Here is a 25,706-nt window from a genome sequence, read left to right as displayed (position 1 = left end):
GAGCCAAGAAGTGCTTTCCAGCACAAGACACTAGAGTTAAGCTGAGGTTCTTTTTGTTTTGTTTTTACCTAAATCTATTTCTTAGTAATTTTTTTCTCCCTCTTGTGTTTCTTCCATAGGGCGAACAAGCAAGGTGCACTGAACAACACTGAAAATGCCAACGGAAATGTAACCGAGACCCTGGATCTCAGCTGGTACTTAGGAATGTATGCAGGTAAAGTTTAGTCATTTGGTCCATTATATGAGGGCCTGAGGTGCTCACAATGAGCCTGGGTGAGTAACCAGAGCTCCTAGGAGTAATTCAGTAACGTCTTAGCAGATTAGGAGGCTCAGTCGCATTTACTCTGTGAATTAATTAGAATAATTATTTTTTTTAAATCTACCAGAAAAAAGAGGTTGAATGGAGACTCTTAATTTACTCTGTACTGGATTTTGAAAGTTAAACTAGGATTGAGCGTTCAGAAAACCAGCCACTGGAAATATGTGGCTATTGTCTATTCTAATAGGTCGCTTTCGCTAAATCTTATATCATTGTATGGATGGGCAGGGGGATTAGAAACGGATCCCACCCTGTGGTTTGGATTGTTCCAATTCTGACTGAGTAAGCCCAGGCCTTTATTGAACTTGGATGGAATTCTCTGGCAGCAGGGCCCCCCAAATAAAAGCATTATCCCTCACAGGTATGCAAAGCTTTCTGCAGCACACTGCTCATCTCTCGGGCTTCACTAATTACCGAAGAGGGAAGCTAAGCAGGGGGAAACCCAGTGTGTAGGAATTAAAACTTCTCTTTCCTACTTCGAGACCAACAATGTTATCACGTCTCCAACTGTGTGATTAATTTAACATTTGGTTTGCCAGGCTAATATTAACACCACACTCTGTTTTCACAAGAGTGCCCGGAATACGTGTAGAATTACTTTTTTTAAAAGAAAATCCTCATCTAAAATTTCAAGTATTCCCACGGGAAACACTTGTTCAGGCTTTCCTTGGCTAGAATGAATTATCTCTGTTAGATATTCACCGAGGTTTGGAACTTATTTTGTTGAACTCTTGCTAAGAAACCTAAATCCACTGACCGGTTACCATCCCTACTGGAAAGACTATGCAAAAACCTAAAAGGAAATAGATCCACTATCTATTCAGGTAGGATGGGCGGCCAAGGGAAACTCCTGTGTGTGGAGTATCTGAATTAAGTAGCTTTCAGGGGTTAAGGCTGTGTGGTTAGAAGGCAACGTGTGTTTACCTCACAACTTCCCAGCCTCTCCAGCAACGTGAGCTAAAAGCTAATAGATACGAGGAAAGCAGAGATTAGGGGTGTAGCTCAAGGTAGAGTGCTTGCCTGCTGTGTGTCCTCAGCATCACACAGCACACCCCTCACCCCACACACATCCGTGCAGGGCGGCTGCTCAAGAACGCCTTAGTTAAACACAGTCTTAATGCTGTGCATCTGAAATGCGCTATGTTTCTATGAGACCCACGTTGAGGGATGAGTTGACTGGTTTATCTTAGGTTAAAACGTGATTTACACGGTCTCACAATTTAGCTGTTTAACAGTTTTCCTGTGTGCAGCCTGATGTGGTGTTTTCAAACTCTTTAAAGCCACAGGGGCGTTTACTACCAGGAAAGGGTAACTCATTCTGATCATTGTTCCTGTTAGCACCCCACGTTGGTATCAGAACCTTCCGTCCCCCCCTCCCCCCAGTGTTAGATTTGGGGACTTAGAAATGACAGCTGGAATGTGGAGGCAGAAATCTTTCCTGTGAGTTTTCAGTAGGACATGCAATTAACTTTTAAAGCCTGCAGTTCATACTTTATCCACCCCACCCCCCACATATTTATTTCCCATTCAGTGAGGGGGAAAAAAAAACTTTAATTTTTATCAGTGTGCGCATCATATTTATGTGGGACCTAGACGTGTATGGAAAAGACAAGTAATATCTTTAGAAACTGCATAACCTACTGTAGTGTTCTTGAAGGAAATCCTGTTTTTCTGTATCCCGATCTCTCTTTCAGGTTTAACTGCAGTCACGGTCTTTTTTGGCATAACGAGATCTCTACTGGTATTCTATATCCTCGTGAATGCTTCCCAGACTTTGCACAACAGGATGTTTGAGTCGATCCTGAAGGCTCCAGTGTTGTTCTTTGATAGAAATCCAATAGGTAAGTTAGCTGCCGAGCTCCCAGGTAGAAGTGTCTTGTTAAGGCAAGTGCACGTTGAGGATCTGATGACATTCTGGTCTTTGAAAGAGGGGACAATCACTCTGCATGTTTGTTCCCTCTCTACAGTAGGCTTCCCTGATACTTCTCTCCTACAGTTGGAAATCTAAATACCAGTTGCATAGAGTTACCTCGGCGTGGACGGGTGTGTAACCGCACACGGACGTCCAGTTTGCAGAATGAGTCGAGAATCCAATCGCCAGGTGGCTCACAGAGCTCCCTGGATAACTTGAGGGCGAAGTGTAGTCACACAGTTTCTAAGACACCTGCTGTGTTTACACAGCATTGGGCTATCCTGCCTTTTAAAGGGTCTCACTAGAAGGAACGCTCTCTGAGCAGGAAATGGGGGGATGCACTTGTTTCTTGTCTTTGTGGACTCTGCGGACTTGACTATGTGGCTGACCTAACTGGTACTGGAGATACATCTAAAATCCCCAGACTGTGGTCATCCCTTAGTAAATTTTATTTCATCTTATTTATTATTATATCACATAAATATGTTCCTTATTTGGTATTTTGAGGTAGTACCTTGCTCCTCAAGCCCTGGCCAGACTGGGAGTCACTATGTAGCCCAGGCTGACCCTCAACTGATGACAGCTCGCTTGCCTTTTTCTCACAAGTGCTGAGACTCTGGCGTGTACCCCAACATTCACTTTTAACACAATTTTAAAAATGAACAACAACCCCACTCCCCCTTCTTTGTTTTGTCACCACCCATGACCCTGTGGCTTACAAGTGCTCTTTGGTGCACAACAGAGTCTTTGTGCTAAAGAGCTCTTCTGTACTCTGTGTCTTTGCATGAGTGGATAGAAGCCTCACAGTGCTCCCCTGACCCACGTGCTTCTGCAGGAAGGTCCAGATTCCTAGAAAGTGCTAGTCATCATCACAGGCCCTGGTTGCCCGGGGGTCAGTGGTGGGGTTTGAAGCAGCTTTGTTTGTGCAGGAGGTCATAAATGGGACCTATTATGGAGGACTATGGCCTAGAGGGAGCATGGATGACCGTGGCCAACCATTAGGTAACTATTGGGTCAAGAGCAGAACTTTTGGATAGTATTAGATGAGTAGTTTTCTAAGTAGAATGTGTTGGTTAAAAGTATGGACGCTGGGGCCATTCACTAGCTCCCTGTGACAATCACTGGTTACTGCCGAGACAGGGCTCATAGGCCAGGTTCTCGATCTCCCCGTGCCTTGGCATTTGCATGTGTGAAATGGGGACACTGTCCACACTCATCTTACTAAAAACTAAGTCTTAGGCAGATGAGAGGTACTCAGAGCTTCAAGTGGCATCCAGCTCCGCCATCAGTTCTCAGCGAAGGGACAGTGACAGACCCCGTTCAGCATTCTTGTCTGTGGGATGGGATCTTGACCTTCCCCCTTTTGTTGTGAGGGTTAAGTGAGACTATTCCAAAAATTGTCACACATGCATCGATCCCATGTTTACTGTGTCTACTCTGGGCATGAGGTAGAGCCCAGAGAACAGTGAATCTCAGTTGGAAGACACACGGTCTGGCTGGGGCTCTGGTCAGAAGGTAGTTGGAGGTTTTGGTGCTAGGTACGATGTTGGCTGCTCAGCTTTGCTAGAACCTGAGAGCCAGGCGCATACCTGGAGCATTTAGTGGGCTGCGTTGTGCTGTGGCTCTGCCACTTATCCTCCTAACCAGACCCTTCATGTTCGAGACCCGTAAGATCCACCTGGTACTGATTTTCTTATTGATGGAGGGATTTGGAGCCCAGTGTAAATCTTGGGTAACTAATCTCATATCTCCGGCCTGTGTCCATGAGCAGAACTTTTTTCCTTCAGTGAAAACAGAGCCCCAATGAACCCCACACCTAGTCCTCGCATGACAGAAATGTAAACGTGATTGGTTTGCTTTTTTAGTGGAGCACTTAAAACACATTTTAAAACTTTTTAAGACTTACGTTCTCATACGAGCAAAATTCTGCACACTTTAACATGGTGCAGAGATACATACAGTGGACACATATATACTGGAGTGGTTATGTCCCATATTGTGTATGCGGAAGCATCTGTGTTATGCAATGCCTTCTTGGTCACACAGCATATTTGCAGAGCAATGTAAAGGCACAAGAAGCACGTCTTTAAAAGGTGTGTCTTCAGAGACAGCTCTCAGGAGGCCCCGAGGTCAGCTGGAGAGTCTCACGTCTCTGCTTCCCAGCATCCTCCCAGGTTTTAGGTAAGGTAAGGGGATTAGAAAGATGTTTATCAGCATCCAGCCTAGTGAGTGAGACACGGGAGGACAGTGGTATAGAAACGTGAGGTAAAGCCTCATAGCTCTGCCCCTGCAGAGCCCCTCACCACCTCCCATTCGTCTTAAACCAGCTGGAGCCTTTGATCTGGCCCTTCTGTGCTTTCTGGTTTCTACCTGTGCCTGAATGTTCTCCCAGTGCACATGCTGGGATTTAAACGTGTCTTGGCCTTGAAGTCTTGGGACTTGGCATGCTCTCCCCAGGAGTGTTATCTCTCTCTGCCCATGTCCTTCCAGACCTCCCCTCTGGTGCTGATCAGTGGATGACCTTTGCCCTTGTCCAGAGACTCAGGCTTTCCATAGAGGCTGCTTAAAACATTGGCTCTTGAGCCTTCATTTGTTCACTGAGTGGTATCTAAAGGAGAGAGTGGGCTCAGCCCTGAAGGGGTACTTTCTTCTGCCTGCTGTTATTGCGGAACTAAGATTGTCTGCATCCTATATGGCTGGTAACCAAGGCCTACACCTCTCTAAGTTGTAAGGTGAATTTATTCTCAGTTGTCTCAGTAAAATAGATCCATATGTGAGTGTGCCAAGTTAGTCTAGGTGGGTTTCTATAATATGGCTCCCAACTGTTTAATCTTGATTCAAGTTAATAATTAGGGCCAATTTTGAACCAAAATGGTGTGTGGCCTTAGATTGCCAAGGGCCAGCTCCTCCCCCCCCCCCTTTATTTATTTCTGCTTCCTCCTCCTCACCCCTTCCTCTTCTGTCCTCTTCTCCTTCTTGATGGTTTGGAGGTGGCTCTTACATCTATTACGGGGCCTCAGATCTCAGCTGCAGCCCTGAACTTCCACATCAACATTTACCTTCTCTGTCAGCACTTTAGTTCAAGAAGATCCTAATAAAATGGCCTCACAAACCCTGGGTCAAGGGTTTCCTTGCAGGGAGCAGGCTACTTTTGGCGTTGAGCACAAGAGGGCAGCATGCGCCGCAGAATTGCAGGAAACAGGGCTGCAGGGCATTCTCAGGCAAGACCCGAGAGTGCTGGTAACAGCTTTCTTGGCAAATTCTCCTTTGCTAGTTTGTTTTTGTCCCTTGTCAGACTCGACAGAAAATGTTACAACCCCCCCACCCACTTTTTTTTTTTTTTTTTGCCATTTATTAGGACGGAAACATTAGTCAAACTTCTCAGGGATGCACAGCCTAATCCAGCCTAGTTTGTATATGTGACATCATCTACACATTTGCCTAAGCTGCATTAAAGAAATCTTTGCTAGCTGCTTTGGAACACCTACCATTCCAGAGGCTGTTTTGATCCCTACTCAACACTGCTGCATATTTATACTGGTGCCAAATGATGACTCCGGTGAGATATTTTAGCACGAAGACTAGACTCAAGACTAGACTCTGGAATAGGCAGAAAGTGTCCTCTTGGCTGGATGTATTTTATTTCCTACAGGGTTGGCTCTGACTGCTGTTTGCCTACCCAAACCTGAGTTCCGGGGGCCAGGGAGGCATGATCACCGAGCTTGAGTTTTATTTCCACGATGTCTGAAACCATAGTCCGTCCATTCTATGCCATCACCCGACTTCCCCTTTTGCTTTCGGAGACAGGAGAGTGGCTGGTAGTGGTCCTGTCTTCTCCTGCCCTGTTTTGGTCACAATGCACGTGGCTAACTGAATTAACTTCAGGTTCATAAAAATATTCATTTGGCATTAATTTGTCAGTCGGCCTGGGAGAAATAGCCGCTGCCTCTGACTCACATGCTTCCTCTGGGAGATACAGAGTTAATCTTGGGTGGGGGTCAGTATGCTTATTCACAGGACAGATGTTTCTGCCATGTTGCGCGTGCCGGTGTGTGCACTGCACAGGGAAAAGCTATCAATTCGTGACAGCGTTTTGGTTACGTATGTGAGAAATAAAATGTGGCAAGATGGGGAAAAGAAGTACATTGACTTCTGTTACTTAAATATGCATTTTAAATAATATAATTATATTAAATTGAGGATGCCTCCAGTAGTTTTAGACTTTAAGACAGATCCTCTCATACACATCCTAATAAAAAAATCTAGAGATCGCATAATGATTGAAATTCACATTCCCGATCATTTGAGTGGGAAATTGGGCTTGCACAAACATAAACTCTTCTGAATTAGGCTGTGCATCCCGGAGGCGCTGGGAGGAGGGGGGGGGCTGTCAGTGGTCTCACTATTGCTCTCCCTCCCCAGCCTGGACAGGGAGTCCTCCGGTCCAGGTAAGTTGCTAAAGAACTCCTGGAGAAGTGAAAAAGATAGTTGAAGCCACACGGGGAGGGGTTTGTCCCGTCAGAAAGGCTGTCTTGCTGGAGCACTTATAAAATCAGCTGTCAGCCTATCTTTGCCAGAAGAGCAAGGGAAGAAAGTTCCCAATAGAGAAGCAATCTAATTGCAGGATACCTGTGTGTTTATTCAGTTCCAGTGACCGCTGGAGTTAGTGCTAGATGCACATTTTAACAAGTATAATACAGCACTGTCAAAATTACCTCGACAATAATAGGCCTGTTAAATTATAGCTCTATACATGTGGGGGTAAAATGGCTCTCTGCTTAGCATACATTAATCTAGGCCTGTTCACACAGGTGCCTCTGCTGAGCAGGTAGCATGTTTAAACAAGAAGTACTGCTCTTAAAACCTCTGATTTATGGTAGGAGTTTTGACATAGCATCGTTCAGACGATTTACAAGGCACGGCTTCGTGCTAAAATATCTCACCGGAGTCATCATTTGGCACCAGTATAAATATGCAGCAGTGGTGCTGGAAACGGGAGATGCCCGTCTGTGCCAGGTCTTTGCCAGGTCTTTCCCTCTGTTTCCTTTCGAGTGAGGTCTGCTGTGGATACGGCCACCAGAGATGACACTTTCTCCTCTTTGAGGGCGGATGAAGCTGTAAGCAGTTGGAAATGAGAACAGCAGCGTCCTGACAGCTTCTGTGGACCCATCCTGATCATGTTGGCTCTAATTCTGGCATAAGGCCCATGGGTCTAAAAAAAATTATGTGAGTTGTAAAGAATATATTTACATGTACATGAGTTAGGGAAAGAGGCTTTTTCTGTTCAAAGGAAGAAGTTAGTCATCATCAGAAGAGCTTTGTTGCAAAACAAAAACACACCTTCCCTGTCTCATTTTTTTCCTTGTTAATAATAACAAACGTGAGTGAGTACAAAAGGATTACATAAAAGATCGCGTTAATCATCGTGATCCTCAATAGCCACAGAAATATTATTTTTTCTGGTTTGAATGAAATAGCTAATGGTTTGAAGTAGGTGTGGCAATTAATTCCTGTCAAGTTGTCACATATTAAAAGTAATGTTTTTTCACATAACAACGGCTATATGTACTTAAACTCTTATCGGGGTAATAGTAAGTGATACTTTATGGGTGTTGCCCACTTACAGCTAATAGCATAATAAAGCCTTTGTTAGGAGTTTGAATAGTTACATAGTTACATACATTTGATTGCTGTTGTCATTTCATCAGTAATCTCTCTAAATGGGATGATTACAGTGCTTTTTTACAGCTGGTGACTATCACACTGTTTCACTGGACTTCCTCTCACTCTGCTAGAGTGTTCATATTACTCTTTAATTGGGGGTTTTCTCCGTAATAAATTGGGTATGGAAATAGGGCAGGTTAGTAACACATACACACCACAGAGACGGACAGACAGACTGCTTTGTGTTCACAGTTATCCTATAGAACATTTAAAACCTAAGATTGAGGAAGCTGCTAACTTGTTCAAAATGATGATCATGTTGTATTATAGAAGATTAAAAAGGTGACATTTTGCGTAATCCTTTCAATTTATTTTCCACTAAGGTACATATTAAATCTTACATATGTATTTATATTTCATTTCATCCACCCTATCATAAATGTTATTCATTTTGTAGTGAGTGAACTGGGGAAATTTTTTTCAATATTGGCATCATTGAGTTTGTGACATTTTGTCTCACATAAAGTATAAATTTTTTTTGTCTGCTTCTAGCCAGCTTACCATAGTTCTCGTCAAAATGATAATTACCCTTTATGGCAAGTTTGTATTAAGTATCTGAGTTTAATGCTAGCCTTGTGAATCTGTCTTCTCTGAAGGTAGATAGTTCTTTGATGTTAAGTCTGTATACCGAGAGACATCCAATGATGTGGAATCTGTGCTGTTTAAATTTCCAGCTAATTAGAGTTAGGCATGTATGTACTCCTTGGCCTTTGCCATCTGGGATTGGAAGTGCAAGGTCTTTCTTTTTTTTTTTTTTTTTTTTTTCTGAAATTTGAAAGATCTCTCCCCAATGTCAGTTCTAGAACCAGAAATGCTTCAAGCACAAAGTATAGTGAGGAATGTTAACATAAAGTCTCTGCTTTGGTACACCATTTCCAGAGAAAATGTGTTGGAGTTCTGTACCAAGTTCATCATGAATAAATGTTGTTGCTAGGGAGAGAATCTGGCCAGAATAAAGCGTGGTATGGGAGTATAATTTGGAAGTCAGTAAGGACTTACTAGGCTAGAAGTCTGTTTGCTTGCTTTTTGGTTTCTTATAGATAATTATGCATGCACCACCTGTGTCTTGTGTTGGCTTTGTTTCTTCAAACTTATCTGTTATTTTATTACCACATTTCCCAGACTCTAGATTGGGCACTTTGAACTTGATGAGTAAACTCATATTGGTTTGATAGAGCTAGCTAAAGCGTTGGCTTCCTGCTTGTCTCCCCAAACTACGCCCAGGAAGAACAATGGAGTTTGGTGGTAATCAGAATAAGGTTGGTCACAGCCTTTTGTTCTCTAGTTAGCGTATCTGTGCCATTGGGCTCTGCTTTCCTAAGAGGCTCACAATAGATCCCAGTAGACCTTGTCTACAGAGTGGGAGGGCACAGACAGAAAATCCGGTGCTGGTTCTTTGGAAGCTGTGATTCATGACCTGTGATTCAGGTCCTCCAGATGTTTACCAACCGAGGAAGAGGAACTGTCAGACACCTTAATAAAGTTCTTGGAGGCTTCAGTGTCTGTAGCCTTTTCAAAGCTTGGGTTTTGGGTGATTTCGTAGTTGTGTTTTATAAAATGTGTGGCCCCAAGAAACAGAAGATGATGCATCCGGTTTTAAGACCTGGGCAGACGTGTTCAAGCTATAATGAAAGGGAGGTTGAAGCAGATTGAGAGGGTCTCCCGTCGGGAGGGCGAGGGGACCTGTGAATGCTTCAGTTCCCTTGTCCTTGACCTTCAACAGACACAATTGGAAGTTTCTAGAGTTGTGAATAAAGCTCTAGATTCACACACAGACACCCAACTCATTCCCACCCGTGGCCTCAGAGTGGATCTCTGTTGTCATAAGGTTTCTAAAAGTTCTTCTCCTGGTTCTTCAAGGCAAACTGTTTCCAAACTGGAACCACAGTAGCAGGAGGAAGAAGGAATTTGGAAACTTGAGTACAGGATGCAGTGTTTGAGATTCACAACTGCTGAGTTACAGCAGGCTAGGAAGGCTCGACCCACCACAGAAGTCACCGAGCTGCAGCTCAAGCCAGGAACAGGGCAGGGGCATCCAGAGTTACCCTTTATGAAGACTTCTGCGTGCTCTGTGCCTTCTAGAAGTCATGACAGGAAATAGAATATAAGCAATGATATTTTTTCTCTCTTAGTAATATTATCTTGCAATCAGCCATAATCCATTGAGTGTTCTCATTCTTGAAAGCCAGGATTAATCTTTGAGGTAAAAAAAAAATATCCCCCTCTTTAAGTAGAAGCCCTTTAATATCTAGAAGAAAGACTCGACAAGCTTCAAAGTGTATTTTGAGCAGAAGGTTATTAAAATGCTGTGGTTGGGTAGTAAGCTATCACACAATCAGGTTCTCCGCTCTGGAAATTCTTTGCTTTCATTTCTTTCTTTTTTTTTTTTCCTTCTTACATTTGCATTTTAATAGATTGTATCACGTGGGCAAATGTTTCAACCTCCTGAACACCTGGAAAGTCTATTTTAGACTTGCTCTGGGTGTTTGGAAATCGTTAACCAGACTTTATTCAGCGTCTGTGAGTCTCACCGTGGTGGGAAAATCCTGCCTGCAGGTCTGCCTATGCTGGAAAGTGGAGGAGTCCCCAGCTTGTCATGAAAATATCCCTAGAAAAGGTAGCCCTGCCCTGGTGAGCTCCTCCCTGCCCTGGGATTAGTGGATAGTTTGGGATTTCCCTCTGAACTTAAAGCTGATGTTTAAAGATTTTCAACTCAATGGCTGGACTCCTTTGGTGCTTGGATCTAGGGACCTGCGGCCCAGTTAAGAACAGCAGCACCCAGCACCTGTGACTCTGGGACATTTGCAAAGATACTTCAGTATTTCTTCTGACATATATTTTGTCACAAGCATCATTCCACACAATTAGATTGGCTGTGCTTTATACGTAGTCAGAGCCATGATTAATATGTTTCCATTACTTATAAGCGCTTCAGAGCAGGAGAACAACCCTGTCTCAAGACAGAATTAAAGCCAAACAACCACACAGGAGTAAAAGCATAAAGACACACTGCTTTCTTGTAAGTCATTACCGGTTTTAAAAGGGGGCTGGAGTGATGGCTCTGCAGTTGGTAGCATCTGTGGCTCCTGCAGAGGACCCGGGTTTGGTTCCCAGCACTCCGTGATGACTCACAAAGCTCTCTGACCCCAGTTTTTGGGTATTCAGTGTTTGCATACACATAGGCAAAGGACTCAGACACATAATATTTTTAGATAATTAAAAGAAAAAAAATGCTTTTGTTAGAGTCAGAATGGCCTAGAGTCATGAAATTAACTGGGGGAAGGGGCAGTGTGTGGACTGTAAATTTATTTTTCCTTTTTGGAGAACAAGATATAGTATTAACATCTTTAAAAATGCATCTCTTATTGTTTATAATAAAATGAAAGTTAGACATGACTTAGTTTGTCCCACTAATCTACTATACTGCAGACTGAAGTTCTCTCATCAGTACCAACTTTTCCCTTTTTCGTCTGTCTGCCCGTCTATCCATCTGTCCGTCCATCCGTCCGCCCATCTTTCCTGCTTTTTGCTTGTTTGTTTGAGGCAGGTTTTTTTCTTCTGTGCATCCCTGGCTGTCCTGGAACCGTTTCTTTGACAGGACTGGCCTTGAACTCCCAGAGATCTGCCCGTCTCTGCCTCCCGAGTGCTGAAGTTAAACGAGAAAAGCACGGACCACTTCATGAATTAGCACATGAAGTGCTTTTCTGCACAGGGGCCATGCTAATCTCCGAATCATTCCAGTCTTAGCACGTGTACTTGCCAGGGTGAGCACATGGAGCCAGCCTTTCAAAGGTGGCCTCAGTGTGGCCATGTTAGCGGGAGCAAAAGTGACCCATTCCTTGTAGCGTTGAATGGGTGGTGGGTACTGAAAAGTCATTCCCCCTTGACTTTCAGACTCAGTGAGTGGGTGTTGGTATCATTGGGCAGAGTGAAGAGAAGGGGCCTCGGCTGCTTGTCACAAATGCCGATCAACTCCAGTTTCTTCTGGATTCATCCCGTCTTCCGTCCAGGCACACACATTTTGCTCTTCTCCATTAGAGAATTCAAGAACTCCATGTGAAAAGCTTCAGATTTCCTCCATGCCACATTGTCTTAGCAGTCTTAGTCCGCACTCCAGAAGCTGTAGGGGATTAAAACTATTTAATTGACTTAAGTTTCAGGAATGTTTCTAGGGTGTTCTTTATTAAAATTACTAAGTGCTAAGATGAGGTCCAAGTGTGAGCTGTGAGCTCTTGTGCTGCTGGGGGGGGGGGGCACCTCATCGATTTACATAGTCATTGCGAATCTGAGGGGGGGTTGCATAGTCATTGAGCATCATCTTTTAGCCCCTTAATTCTCACAGTGGCTTTGGATTGGGCATCAGAGTTGACAGAGCTCTGGCTGTCAAGTAGGATGCTCTGGATTGCAGAAGCACTCATGTTCTGTGCATGTGTGATTTCCTTTCTCATGGTACCGCATGTTTTATATCGCTTCCTGATAATTAAGGGGTTTAAGACAGAAAGTTTGGAAATGAACCAGTAGGTAGGTTTATCCAGCAGGAACTGCAGTGGTCCCTCCCTTATTTCCCTGTGGTGGCTGTGAACAAAGGTAGCCTGTGGTAAAGAGCCTAACTTTGGAGGCTGCCTACCTGTCCACAGATCACAGGCTCACCCATGCCAGGCTGTGGGGCCTTGTCAAACTGCTTCCAACACTGTATGTAGCATGGGATTGATAGAACCAACTATGTGGGGGGGGGGAGGGAGAGGGAGGGAGGGTGGGCCTCCCACATAAGTAATTAACATTGATTGGTTGAATTTTTTTGACTGTTTAAATGACATGAAAAAATTTTAGGGATTTTTTTTTTCTCCCTCTGATATACAAATTCTAAATCAATATCCTAGATAGATAGCCAAGTCATTTTTCTGTTACTGTAATTAAACACCAGGACGGCCAACCACTTAGGGAAGAGTGAGTTTATTCTGACTTTTGGATCCTGAGGCGTAAGAGTTTGTCATGGAGTGGGGAGGAGGGGCGTGGCGTCAGGCCGCAGAGGGAGCACGGCACTGGAACACGGAGCAGAGAGCTTGCACCCTCAAAGGCAGGTGTGAAATGGAGACCTTGACCTGGAAGTGACATGATTTAAATTCTCAAAGCCCACCCCTTGCGACTACTTTCTCCCCAAGCAGTGCCACCACCTGGGGACCAAGTGTTCCAATACCTGGGTCTGTTGTAGTCACCTCTCCTTGAAGCCATTATGCAGTTTGATGAGTAATGAGTCTCTTTGGTGAGCATGCTGTCCTGGCTTTGTGGAGAAGCAGGTAAACCACCCGAGACGAACAAGCCTCAGACAAAACCAGCATTGTGTGGTTTTGTTTCCTTGCCTGTTTTGTTTTCAGTGGGGTTTCACTCCTGTTTGTTTTAGAGTTAATTTGGTTTTACAATGAGAGCTCAATTTTGCATGTGAGTACCAAACATCTGGTTTACTTTTTGTTTGAAAATGATATGGCTGAAGTTCCATACAGAAGTCTATTTATAATTAAGGAAAGACAGTCTGAAATTTTATAAATTAAGTCCTAATTAAATGGCACTTTGGAATTATTCCAGGTAAGTGGATGGTTGTACTTTGTTAGAGTGGGAGAAACTTTTTTTTTTTTTAACGCAGTTGCCGGTCAAAACGTAGAACCTCCACGCATTTACCTTCTGCAGAAAGCGTGAAAAATGACACATTTCACAAGTGAAATTTAAAGTTAACCCAAGGCAGTTTTAGATTGTTGAGCCTTCAAATTTTATTCATGGGATGTTTTTAGAGACATTCTGTGGTTTGTTCACTCCAGTTAATTCTGGGCAACCCCTCCTACATGTCTGTCAGGTGGACATTCTGATGCTTCAGAGCTTCCTCTTGCGAAAAATACAGCTTTGGCAACCTGGGAAGAGAATGAGATTTCTAGCTGGCTCTTCAGAGCCATGGGTTATCTTTTTTTTTTTTTTTTTTAAGAAAACTGGAGGGCGTAATAAATCAAACAGGACAAATATAGCTTTCTACTACATTGACTGCCCCATTAGCATTAATAAACCAACACTTAAAATGCCATAAATTACTGGCTGATTCTAATGCCCGGGAGAGATATCCAGATGCATAGCTTTGGGTGGAAAAACCTAACAGATGTTTGCTGTTTTACCTGCGGAGGCTGCGGGTGTGTCTGTGGGTGGAGAGCGCCTGGCCAGTCTCTTCAAGAGGGAAGTCAACATTAGTCATGTCAGAGTTTCTTCCTGCGGACATCTGCTGACCCTGTCACACTATAGGATTTGTTTAGAAATAATTGGGAAGACTTTTTTTTTAAACTTTACTAAAAGCTAAGACTTTAGTCTGAAGGAGCTGAAAGGGTCTGCAACCCTATGGGAAGAACAACATTATCAACCAACCAAACCCTCCAGAGCTCCCAGGGACCCAAACACCAACCACTGAGCACCCATGGAGAGACCCATGGCTCCAGGTGCATATGTAGCAGAGGATGACATTGTCTGGCTTCAGTGGGAGGAGAGAGGCCTTTGGTCAAGTGAAGGCGTGTTTTTTCCCAGAGTAGGGGAATGCCAAGGCACTGAGGTGGAGAGAGAGCACCTTTATGGAAGCAAGGGGAGGGGTGGGGGTGGGGAGTTGGGGGGAAATGGGATAGCATTTGAAGTGTAAATACAATAAATATCCAAAAAGGAAAAAAAGAAATAAAGAAAGCTAAGAAACCCCCCAGAGCGAGCAGGTTGTAGAAGGATCCTGAAGGGTTTCACAGCATTCCTTTGCCCACTCCTTTGATATCTCAGGGATTGGTCATATGACAGGCTGTATCTGTTGACAATTAAAAATCTAGCTTCTTATCAAACTGGATCTGCCTAGAGTGGGACAGATCTGGCCTCCTTCCCTGTGTCCTGTCCCTGAACAGCAGCTCTATTCATTTTGGCAACTTAAAGTTACCCAAATGTCTCTTGCATTATCTCCTGTCACCTGCCGTCCTAACAATGAAAACAGAAAAGAAAGCATGCGCTCTGCTCTCTGCCCCCATCCCCACCCCCAGCATCTGCTATGCGGGTCCACGATTCTCCATGTTCTCCTGTCCCGGCCTCTTGATACTGTCCCCGTCCGTCCGTCTGTCTATGTGAAGGTTGAAATAAAAACCTAAAGAACAAGATTCCCACAAACAGTTGATTAGAGTGAGAATTTCAGCTCAACGTTTACTAACCTCTCAGTATGTGTGTGTCCTGGGAATTTGGCAGAAGGTACCCAGATACTGTATGTGTATGTGTTGATCAGGGGGAAGGAAAGAGGGCACAAAGTTCTCAAATCTTTCTAAAGTGTTATTAATTGTTCTAAAACAGCTATAAAGACACAGTCACATATTCATCTGGAGCTCTTTAAGTGAGCCATTGGAGATGCCTTATAATGTTTAATAAAATTGATTTTTATAGATTATTATTATATTTATTTTATATTGTGGGAGGTGCACATGGAGTTCAGAAGATAACTTCTAGTACTTGGCTCTCTTTTGTCGTCAGGTTTAGTGGCAAATGCCTGTCCCCACAGAACGGATATTTCAGATGGGCCGTATTAGAAGAACTAAGGTCAAACACTGTAGTCAGTTGTGGGAATTCCTTCTGTTCTCTAGGTCAACAGAATATGGGAGAAAGGTGAGGGTGAACTCACTTTTCGGTCTGGTCAGGGTAAACCTCTTTAGTGCAGATATTTTGATGTCAGACTCAGGGGCACCAGGGCTCACAGCAATGCGCGTGGCGATGGCAGCTGAGAGTCCAAGTGTCCAGGTCCAGAAGGATTCCCACGGACATGCCCAGTTCCTTCCTTTGCTTATGTCTCTTCTTGGCGACAGAGTTCAGTGTGCGGCACCTTGGCCACTTTGCTCAGAAAGAACAGATTATCTCCTTACTCATTTCGCTGACCAGTCGGTCGGGTCATGCCCTCATTTTATGTTGACAAGAAAGTTTAATTCACAGATTATGTACTGAGAGAGATAAGCCACAATAATGCACAGTGGAACCGAGGAGTTAGCGATAATGTGCTAGGACTAAAGGCATTTAAAATTTCGAACCCTCCTTCCGGAGGGTTCTGTGTGAAGTTTTCAGACCATAGGTTACTAAAACCACAGATGAGGGTGAGGTTCAGAGCTCTCTGTTCGCACTGTTCTGTGCTCTGGAGAGGTCTCCATGTTTGGGGTAAAAAGCTATAGGGCAGCAGGATCTGAGAGCATTAACCCTCAGAAAGCCATGTGTTCATACTCAGATAATTTGGTCTCTTTTGTTTTTTCTGCTCCCCACAGTTTCTCATAAGCAGTAAATAATGGGATATAAAGCTAATCTTGGCTATTTTTTTTAAATTTCTTATTTAGAAAAACTTAGGTACACGGCTTAATTATACTGCTACTTTTTGTGCTTTTGGAAAGCCCATTTGAGTTTCTTTTATGCTTCAATGTCGTACATGATGTGACAGTCATAGGGTGGAAAGCTTGGCAAATGGCAGAAGGCAGGAGGAACCCATTTTTTCAGCACCACAGGATCAAGAAGAGAGTCAAGGCTATAGGGCTTAGAGTTTGCCCCAGCTGAGATACTTCTCCCTTCAAGGTTTTTATGTCTTCAAAAGGCCTCACATCCTTCCCCAAACACCACCCCTGTCAGGGACCAAATATTTAAATCCATGAGCCCATGGGGGACATTTTCATTCAAACCACCACACAGTAGAGCTAATTGCCAAGCTGATAGAATCAAGAACACCTAGGAGACTGAACCTCTGGGCACATTTGTGGGGTTTATCTGGTGACCTAAGTAGAACCAGAAAGATCCACCCTCTCTATGAGGCTCTCTGGTTGAGATCCTGAATTGTGATAGCTCTGGAAGGTGTACCGTATGTGGACCACTGCTGTGAGCTTCTGTCTCACACTACTGGACTGAACCCCTGAACTGTAAGCAGAAATAAATTCTTAAAGAAACAAGCTGCCATTGTTGGGGTGTTTTAAAAAAAAAGGAGAGAATAGCTTTCATTTTAAAATTACAGATTTTTCAGTTCTAAATGTGCCATTAGCAGGTGAACAGCCAGTGTCTCATTTGTTAATCTGAGGTAGCATACCCGTGTAAGACTTCTGTTTCTCCCCTTCAGCCTCACTCCCAAGAGTCCTTTCATGTATTTACTAAAATACTTTAGCACATGGGCTGATAGAGACATCACCCTCCTACCTTCTGCAACCTACAGTTTAGTTGGAGAGAGTCCATGTAGAATTTCATGCATCCTGACTTTGTGTCTCTCTCTTCATAGAATCCTCAGAAGTCTTCAGTGCTTTGTCCCTTTGAACCTTTTTGCTTCTTTTGATAAATTTGAGGACACACACTAGACCTGGACAAAAGTCAAGTGATTGTTCTGATTAGTTGTTATTGTCAACTTGACACAACCTAAAGCTACCTGGGAAGGGGAAGCCTCAACTGAAGAATGACCTCAATCAGATTGGCCTATGTCATGTCTGTGAGGAGCTGCCTTGACAAGTGATAGATATGGGACAGCCCAGCCCACTGTGGGTGGCACCATCCCTAGGCAGGTCCATCTAGGCTGTATAAAAGAACACTAGCAGAGAGCAAGGGAGAGATCAGCAAGCTAGTAAGCAGCTTTCCTCTGTGGTTTCTGCCTTGAGTTTCCAACCCTAGTGATGGACCCTGACCTGGAAATAATACAATTAACCCTTCCCTCCTCAGGTTGCTTTTGGTCAGAGTATTTTTATTACAACAGAAAGCAAACAGAAGTAGCTATGCCTCTCAATGGAAGGTCAGAAAAAGGCGAGGCTTTACCAGGAAAACACTCTTCCCACTCCAGTCTTGACTCCAGCTATTAGCAATTTTAAACAAACAAAAAAAATGCTAATTTCTATTTGCTTGTGGGCCTTAAATTATGTAGCTAAGGATAGCTTCGAACTCCTGATTCCCATGTGCTGATTTGACAGTCATGTGCCACCTCACCTGGTGTATGTGGTGCTGGTCTGAAATGTCTCATGCAAGCTAGGCAAGCTCTGTCCTAATGTTGGTAGCCCCGTCTTGTTGCGTTGGGTTTGTCAACCCGTACAGCCTGAACTCTCCGGCTTGTCACCTTTGCCTCCTGGTTGTAACTTCTTGGTGAATTAAAACTCTCTTACTCCTTTCTGATGAAAATATTAACAGTTTCCAATTGTGACTAGTAGGTTCATTCAGCTTTAAAGGAACCCTTCAGAGGTGAGCTGTGGGACTTTCATCTAAGGGAGTGGAGTCCGTGACAGCCGGAGAGATTGGATCCTGTCATGATTTTATTTCATTCTGAGCCTACACTGGTATTATTTAATGCAGCCAAGTTTTGAATGCTTGTAGAGAACACAGCTAAGGTCATGGTCTGAAAGGACTTTGATGTCCTGCAGACGCCTGATTTTTCCCTAATATGCATGAAAAGCTTGTGCAGTATGGCTCTTAGGGGATGAATATTTGTTCCTGTGGGTTACAGTAGCACACATGACCTGGGAGTGATGGGAAATGTTGGGCGGAATGTGGATTTGGAGGAAAGGGGGAAGGAACAAGTATGAAAAATAAAATTTAGCCTCATGTAGGAATTTGTAGTCTTCCCCCTAGCCCACAGATTCTGCTGGGGAGGGAACGCCCCAGAGACGATTGATTCTTAGGGCCACTGTTCCAGAACAGACTCTGGTAACGTGAATTAATGAAGTGCTTTTGGAGTCATTTTGCTTGTTTTTGCAAGAGGAAGCTTTGTGTGGCTGCAGGGTGGTTGGGAGGATGTGTGTGCACACATGAGCGTGTGGAGGCCAGAGGTCAACATCGGCTGACTTCTTCAGTTACTCTGCAACCTCATTTCTGAGACAGTCTCACGAACCTGGATCTCAGCAATCTAACCAGGCTTGCTGACCAGAAGAACACAGAATCCTTCTGCTTCCTCTTTGGGATTACAGGCATGCCTCCACACCTAGCTCACTGAGCGTTAAAGATTTGACTTAGGTCCTTTATTTGCAGTTCAAGCTCTTTCCTACTAAGCCATCTCTCTAGCCCCCAAGAGAAAACTGCATCCTTCGCCGGGTGTTAATGTGTTTGCGAAATCCCTGGTGGTCTGTCGCTTGCTCTGGGGACTCTCCAGCCAACTCTTGTTCTGGGACCAAACGCCATCCTTGGTTCTCAACCTGTGGCATCCTTTCCTTGTCACAGTATGTCCTTGCTCCCTCAGTATATTGAGCGTGCTAAGGGGGCAGGCACATGCCAGAGTAGGGGTGCAGAGACACATTTTCTGTGGTGGACAGTAGCCATGAGGAGAGCTGCAGGGAAGTCGTTGGTACAAGGGCTCTGGGCTGAGGAAGGGGCGCTGTCCTGCCAGTCGGGACTGGGGTGTGGAAATAGTCAAGGACCCAACTTTGGCATGCCTTGTAGGACAGATTGGAGGTCAGCACGAACGCCACAGGGTTCTATTTGTGCAGTTGCTAACTCTGTATACTGAGGGCTGCCCCAGCACTTAAGAGAGGCACATACTGATACATTGTGATTGACCATCAAATATTTGGCTCTAAGGCTTTGGTTTTTCCTAGTAGAGTGCCTACTGATTTAGGGTGTTATGCTAGGGGTGTGGGGTGAGGGAGGAAGAGCTTTTGAGCACGACGCTGGGTGGCTAAATATCTTGAAGCTGCAAAGAAGGGACTCAGAAGGAGAGCAAGACAGATTCTTCCATTTGTTGCCTTTTATCCCTCCTTCCTTGAGGTAGAGGCAAACCAGAACCATATAAAGGCCTGTGTCTTTTCTGAACACTCCCAGCCCCATTGGACATGGGCTGTGGAGGTGCCGAGGCTGGGGGCTCCTGGGGCCAGGGGTATTTATTTTCACTACCCCCCACGAGCTTACCCTCACGCTTTTGTATCAGCGCCAAGTTTCTGCATTGCAGCTGCCACAGGCATAGGCTGGAAACATTCCTCTTGTTTTGAACTTGACCACCAGTGATGTGTTTATTTTCTCACCTTTATGGACACCCAGGCTGGGTAGTGTCTTTTCATCCTTCCTCGGGTGTGGTCAGGTGCCAGCCTTGGTCTCAGGTTTCAGGATGAGCATCCCACAGTGTGTCTTTTCCTCTGTCAGTAAATACCAGAAGCGCCGGCTTCTCTGTCCAGTCACTTAACCTTCCATCTATCTGTGAAGAGATGCTTACAGAGTCTGGCATTGAATCAGGTCAGGCACTATGTCTCAAAGAAGGCCAAGAAGTCTTCAGAGACTTTGGGTCATGGGGAAGGCCTATGTGAATAAGGATGGAAGGACTTGGAGAGCCAGGAATCCAGGAGGATAGGAGAAGGGGAGCAGATTTGAGAAGCATCTTGCACATAAGGGTCTGTGGTTAAGATGAGATGTGAGCCTAGGAGGGGGAAGGGTGTGGCTGAATGGTCCTGAGTGGCTGGCAAGAAAGGAAGGTGAGTCAGGAGTGCGGGGGCCACTCTGTCACTCTGTCCCTGGAGAAATGGGATGTCTTTCCATGTGGTAAGATGCCTCTTGACCTCTCTGTGCTTGCCCGAGTCTCCATTGTATTGGAGGATGCCATGGTGGACTGGAAGGTCCTCGTTCATTTTTGTTTTTATTTATGCTGAGTAGGAAAGTGTCGTAAGAAATGACAAATTCGCAAGTATGTCACAACTAGTCTGCATTTAACCACCCTGTCTGTGAACTGGCTGACACTTATAGGGCCAACTCTGCCTTCCCTCCTGGTCCTCACTATCGTGAGTGCCCCGAAGAGGCATAAAGCAGCCTGCTAGATCTTTAACCCGCTGGTGACTTCTTCATAGCGAGTAAATTAAGATCCGAGCGCATGCACACTGAAGTCGAAACGGATCTGAGCAGATACACTGCCTGCGTTTGCTTTCATTATAAATAGTGGCTGACACGTCATAACTACTCCTGTCTTCAGTTGTTTGCTGGTAACTCTGAACAGGTCTGCCAGCGCCTGCTGCTCTGTGGAGAGTGGCTGCAGAGGCCAGCACTTTACTTTCTATGGGACTCGATGCCTAGAGGCTCTTTATATCACTTTATCATAAGGAAAAGATGGGACGTTTTCCCCTTAAAAATACAAATGCTGCTGCGTGTTCTCCCCCCGCCCCCGCCCCCGACTCCTCCTTCCTTCACAAATAATAAAACTTTGGTGCTTAATCAGGGTTCCAGATGTTTGTATGTATTTATTTATTCGGATATTTATAGTGTCTTTGTCAAAGCAGTTGGCCTCCCTGGGTGCATTCCAGAAATTTTAAAAACATACATGGTAAAGCCACAAAGATCAAAGACCCGTGTCTTGTGAACTCTTTGCAAGCGCCTCGGGTCGGGACAGTCCCTGAGACGATTTATATTAAGAGAGCAGAACGAGAGCTCAGTCAGTCCATGGCCTGTCTTGTGGAATGTTCTGGATGGAGGATGGCAGGACCTAGCCAGAAGGACCCGTCATCCCGTTGCTGACTGGAGCATTGCATGGGAGCATCATGGCCGTGCAGGGCCTGCACTCCCTCTGCGTCCACAGACTCGCCCTCTTTCTCTCTACTATGTTATTTCAGCACAGATTCTCCTGATAAAGTCCAGAGTGGCCAGAACTCTCTGTAGCCTGGGCTGGTCTAGAACTTGTGAACCTCTGTGTCAGACTCTTCAATGCTAGATACATGTACACGCTATCGCAGCATCATAACCCGGTTTTGTGTACGTCGCTATTTATGTCCCTGCTATTTCTTCCTTAAAAAAAAAATAGGGAAATCTCCTCAAATATTGATTCTGCTGTGTAGACCCTCAGACTGATCACTGCTAGTATGGATTTTGTTTCCTCCCTATTTTAAGAACGTGTAGTATCTACCTCAGCGTGGGAAACAGTAAGACTTCTTACTGCCATTGGTTAATGGTGCTGACTAGTCTCTGTAAAGGAGAAAGTCCCTCAAGAAAGGAGCATTCGTTGAGCCTGGTAGGCTCATTCCGTGTGTCAAAACCTCGTGTTCCGAGTAAGAGAGTCTCCGGTATAGACTCATTGGGTAGGGTCCTATGTGAATGCAGGCCCTCGTTAGCAATAATGGCAGATTGCCTTTAATGGCTACGAGGCGGGCACATGACGGGCATGGGCCTGGGTTCCGTCTGAAGCCTCTGGCATCTTAGGTGTTTGATTTAACAGTTCTCTTTTCTTCTGTCCGGTGTCCCTCAGGTGAGAGGGCAGAGAGTAACTGCACCCAAACCGTCGAGTTCAGCCTCGTTTCAGCATCTGCCTTCTCCAACACTGCATATTTGACCAGACACGTCAGTGTTAGTGTGAGACGGGCTCATCCCCAACGGTTCTGTCTTGCTAGTACGCTTCCTGACAAATGTAGCTTCGCCTGGGTTCCTTTCTCCACCAATAGCACCCTTCAGCAAGGCTGCCACAATCTGAGACGTCCTCTAAATTTTAATAAAATCATTTTTCACTCACGGAATTTTACATTAGTCTAAAAAAAAAATCATATTATGGCAGATGTTTTAAACAGGTCCGTTACCATCTCTGATTTCATTCCGTTGGAACATAGACTGGAATTTAACTAGAAATAAACGGTGCCTCCCTGAACATTCGGAATGCTCTCGGGCCCAAAGGCTAGCTGACGCTTAAAGATATGATTTCTGCATTTTGTATCTATAATGGTTCTTGGGCTTCTAGTTATAGAATATTTTCCTGTAATCACTTATGGTTACTGTTTATGAACAATAATTGAAACTTATAAAGTAAGTGAAAAGCCAGACTGGATACAATTGTTAAAGTATTTTCTTTTGCTAACATCGTGGTTTTCTCTTTCACTTTATTTATTATTTGTGGTGGGTGCCAAGGATGAAACCAGGCATGCTAGGTGAGTAGGCTACCACAGAGCTATAACCCCAGACTGTCCCATTGGTTAGAACATTTATTAGAATATAAATGGTGTTGCTAGATTTTAATTAGATCCTGGAATACACTGTTCAAGGAGAAAACTTAAGTTTAAGACTTATATTTTTACAACTCTTGTTATAATTTTTTTTTTTTTTTTTTTTTTGAGACAGGATCATCTATAGCCTAAACTGGCTTCTGACTTATAATGCAGCCAAGGGTTGATCTTAAGCCTTCTGCTTCTGCCCACGGCTGCTGGGACTGTGGCCTTGTGCCTGGTGTGGGGGCTCAATCCCAGGATCCTTTGCATGGACACCACTGACTGAGCCACGCCCTGGTCGCTCACAGTAACTTTACAATTTTACTATCATTGCTCTTTTTTGTTGTGGCTCCTTGGCAAAGTTTCTAAATTGTGAACGAAAGCATTCTACCCGAGCAACCTGGCCTGCCTCATGCTCTTCTCGGAGCAGGGTAAGGAGGGAAGGAATGAACTCTGGATCCTGTGTCTTCCTGACCTGTGGAGGTTTGCAAACAGCTTCTGCACCGAGGAGAAGGTATTTGCCCAGTTGTTTTATCCACCAGCTCTTTAAAAAGAAAGATGAAGGCATGCCGCGTCTTAACACAAGCATCCTGAGGGATGGCACCTCATACGGGTCATTTGGAACCAGGCTTTGGCCTTTAAGTTCGAACGTAATAGACCACTTGCAGATTCGCTGAGAATGGGGTTCCTTTCTCTAAGAATGATTGGAGCTCCTTTGAGGAGTTCAAGTCTACCTCTTCCTCCCTACCTTAATCTTGCTGCCTGTGCCCCCTGGTTACCAGGGAGCATCTGTTCCTGCTCAGCCAGCAGCAAGGGCCTTGTTGTTTAAACCATGACCTGCTATCACACTTGTCTTGATGGTTGTTCTGAGGTATCATTTTTCCAGTGTAATGTGTGTGGCATGCTTCCCTGCTCTGGACTTAAGAGTTGCCCCCCAACCCCTGCCCTGTGGCCCTGTTTTTCATCTCAGGAAACCCACGCCCTGGACAGATGTGCAGGGGAAGCCCCCCCAGTTCAGCCTTTTTCTCCACACACACCCCTCCTCCTTTATAAAATCCTGATTATGTCTCTGGCAACTGTTTGGCTCTGCTTTTAGGTCACACAGGTCACGGAGGGAAAGGACCACTGGTGCCTCCTAAAGGTGGTTAATCACACTTTTGGTTGTGGAGACCCACTAATTACTGGGTTCCGATGTGGCTCCCTGACTCTTTTGCGTTGGAAAAAATAGGAGGCTTTCATGACTCTGTGGTTGTGTCCATTTAGCTGCGTCACTCATGGGGTGGATCCTGTGCATGTTGATATTTTGCATCCTAACTTGGAAGTGTTTACAAGGCTCTGGAAGGCAGACGTGCAGCAGGGCCTGCAGTGCGGACCGTGTGACGTGTTTTCGAGAAGAATTGCTTTGCTGAAGGGCAACCCTCACTCTGCAGCAAAGATTCAGAACACGGTCTCACCCGTCTCTCCTTTTTCTTTTGTGGGTTGTGTGCCACTAGTGTCTTCCTGGTCGATCTGACCTCAGAGGGCCAGTGGTATCTCTCTCCCTAGGTGCAGCTCAGGTCTTCATTCTTGGGTCTTTGTTCTTGGCTGTTGCCTCCAGAAGATTTTTTTCTGTTTAGGGCTGCTGTCTGGAACTTGGAGCTGGCAAGATGAGTGGTCTAGCATAGAATGGATTCCAGGGGGTATAGAGCCAAGAGGCTTGGATTCTCTTCTTATTACTGTGACAAGAGATAAAACAGACTTTGCTATGTCCCCCAGCTTTACAACGATCTCGCCATTGAGTCAGTCTTAGGGTTTCACTGCTATGAGCAGATACCATGACCAAGACAAGTCTTAAAAAGGACAGCACTTAATTGGGGCTGGCTCACAGGTTCAGAGGTTCACTCCAGTATCATCAAGTCAGGGACATGGTGGCATCCAGGCAGGCATGGTGCAGGAGATGCTGAAAGTTCTACTTCTTCATATGAAAGCTGCTGGTGGAAGGCAGGCAGCTAGGAGTAGGGTCTACGGCCATGCCTACTCCAGCAAGGTCACACCTCCAAATAGTGCTGCTCTCTGGTCCAGGCATATACAGACCATCACAGTGAGCATGGCTCTACAGCCTTCATGCATGCGCATCTTCAGAACTTTGCATCTTCCCAAATTGATTTTGTCCCAGGAAATCCCCTGCCTCAGCCACTGGCACTCACTCTGCTACTTCATGTCCCATGGAGTCTGGAACTCTAGGAGCTCCCTATAAGTGGAATCTAGAACGATTGGTTTTCCCTTTGTGACGAATGCCTTGTGGCACCATGCATGTCATAGTGAAGGTTGGCACCCCCCCTTCAAAGGCTGAGTTACAGTACTCTGGTGTATGTGTGTGTGTGTGTGTGTATACAGCATGCTTTGTTCCATCCATCCATCCATCCATCCATCCATCCATCCATCCATCCATCGATCTCTCATCGGACAATTGGGTTGCTTGATCCTGGGTCAGCGTTGCTGTGCCCGTGGCTGTATTGACACCAGACACCCATATTCCCACTTTTATTTCTTTTGGGGTGTCTCCCCCAGAAACAGAATTGCTGGATCGTATAATCACAGTATGTTTCCTTTCTTCTGGAGTCCTCCCCACCCCCACCCCCACCCCTGGCATTTTACCACCCACAGTTCATGGAAGTTCTAGTCCTGACGTGGCTGCTGGCCCTTCTCCTGGTTGTGAGGTGCAGAATCCTTTCTTTAGTCAGTAGATAATAATGATGCCTCTTGATGTCCTTGTTGATGGGAAGAGTTAGGTCCCCTGAGGCAGTGGGTCCCCAGAAACAAGCACCAGGGATCCGGGGCTCCTATA

At 45.0% G+C, this 25,706-nt stretch overlaps 1 protein-coding gene across 2 annotated transcripts in view; it reads left to right on the top strand.

Moving 5' to 3' along the window:
• ABCC4 (ATP binding cassette subfamily C member 4 (PEL blood group)) overlaps nt 1-25,706 on the top strand; it is a 201,406-nt gene that overhangs the window by 89,299 nt on the left and 86,401 nt on the right. For both annotated transcript variants that reach the window (XM_080916846.1, XM_080916845.1), the window contains 2 exons: nt 120-214; nt 2,014-2,160. In XM_080916846.1, coding sequence (XP_080772972.1) covers nt 120-214; nt 2,014-2,160 — 242 coding nt within the window. The remainder of the gene's footprint in view (nt 1-119; nt 215-2,013; nt 2,161-25,706) is intronic.

This window comes from Micromys minutus (assembly GCF_963924665.1).
Source record: "Micromys minutus genome assembly, chromosome: 5".
NCBI lineage: Eukaryota > Metazoa > Chordata > Mammalia > Rodentia > Muridae > Micromys > Micromys minutus.
The sequence above is the reverse complement of the archived record's forward strand: the minus strand, read 5'-3'. Positions and strand labels throughout refer to the sequence as shown.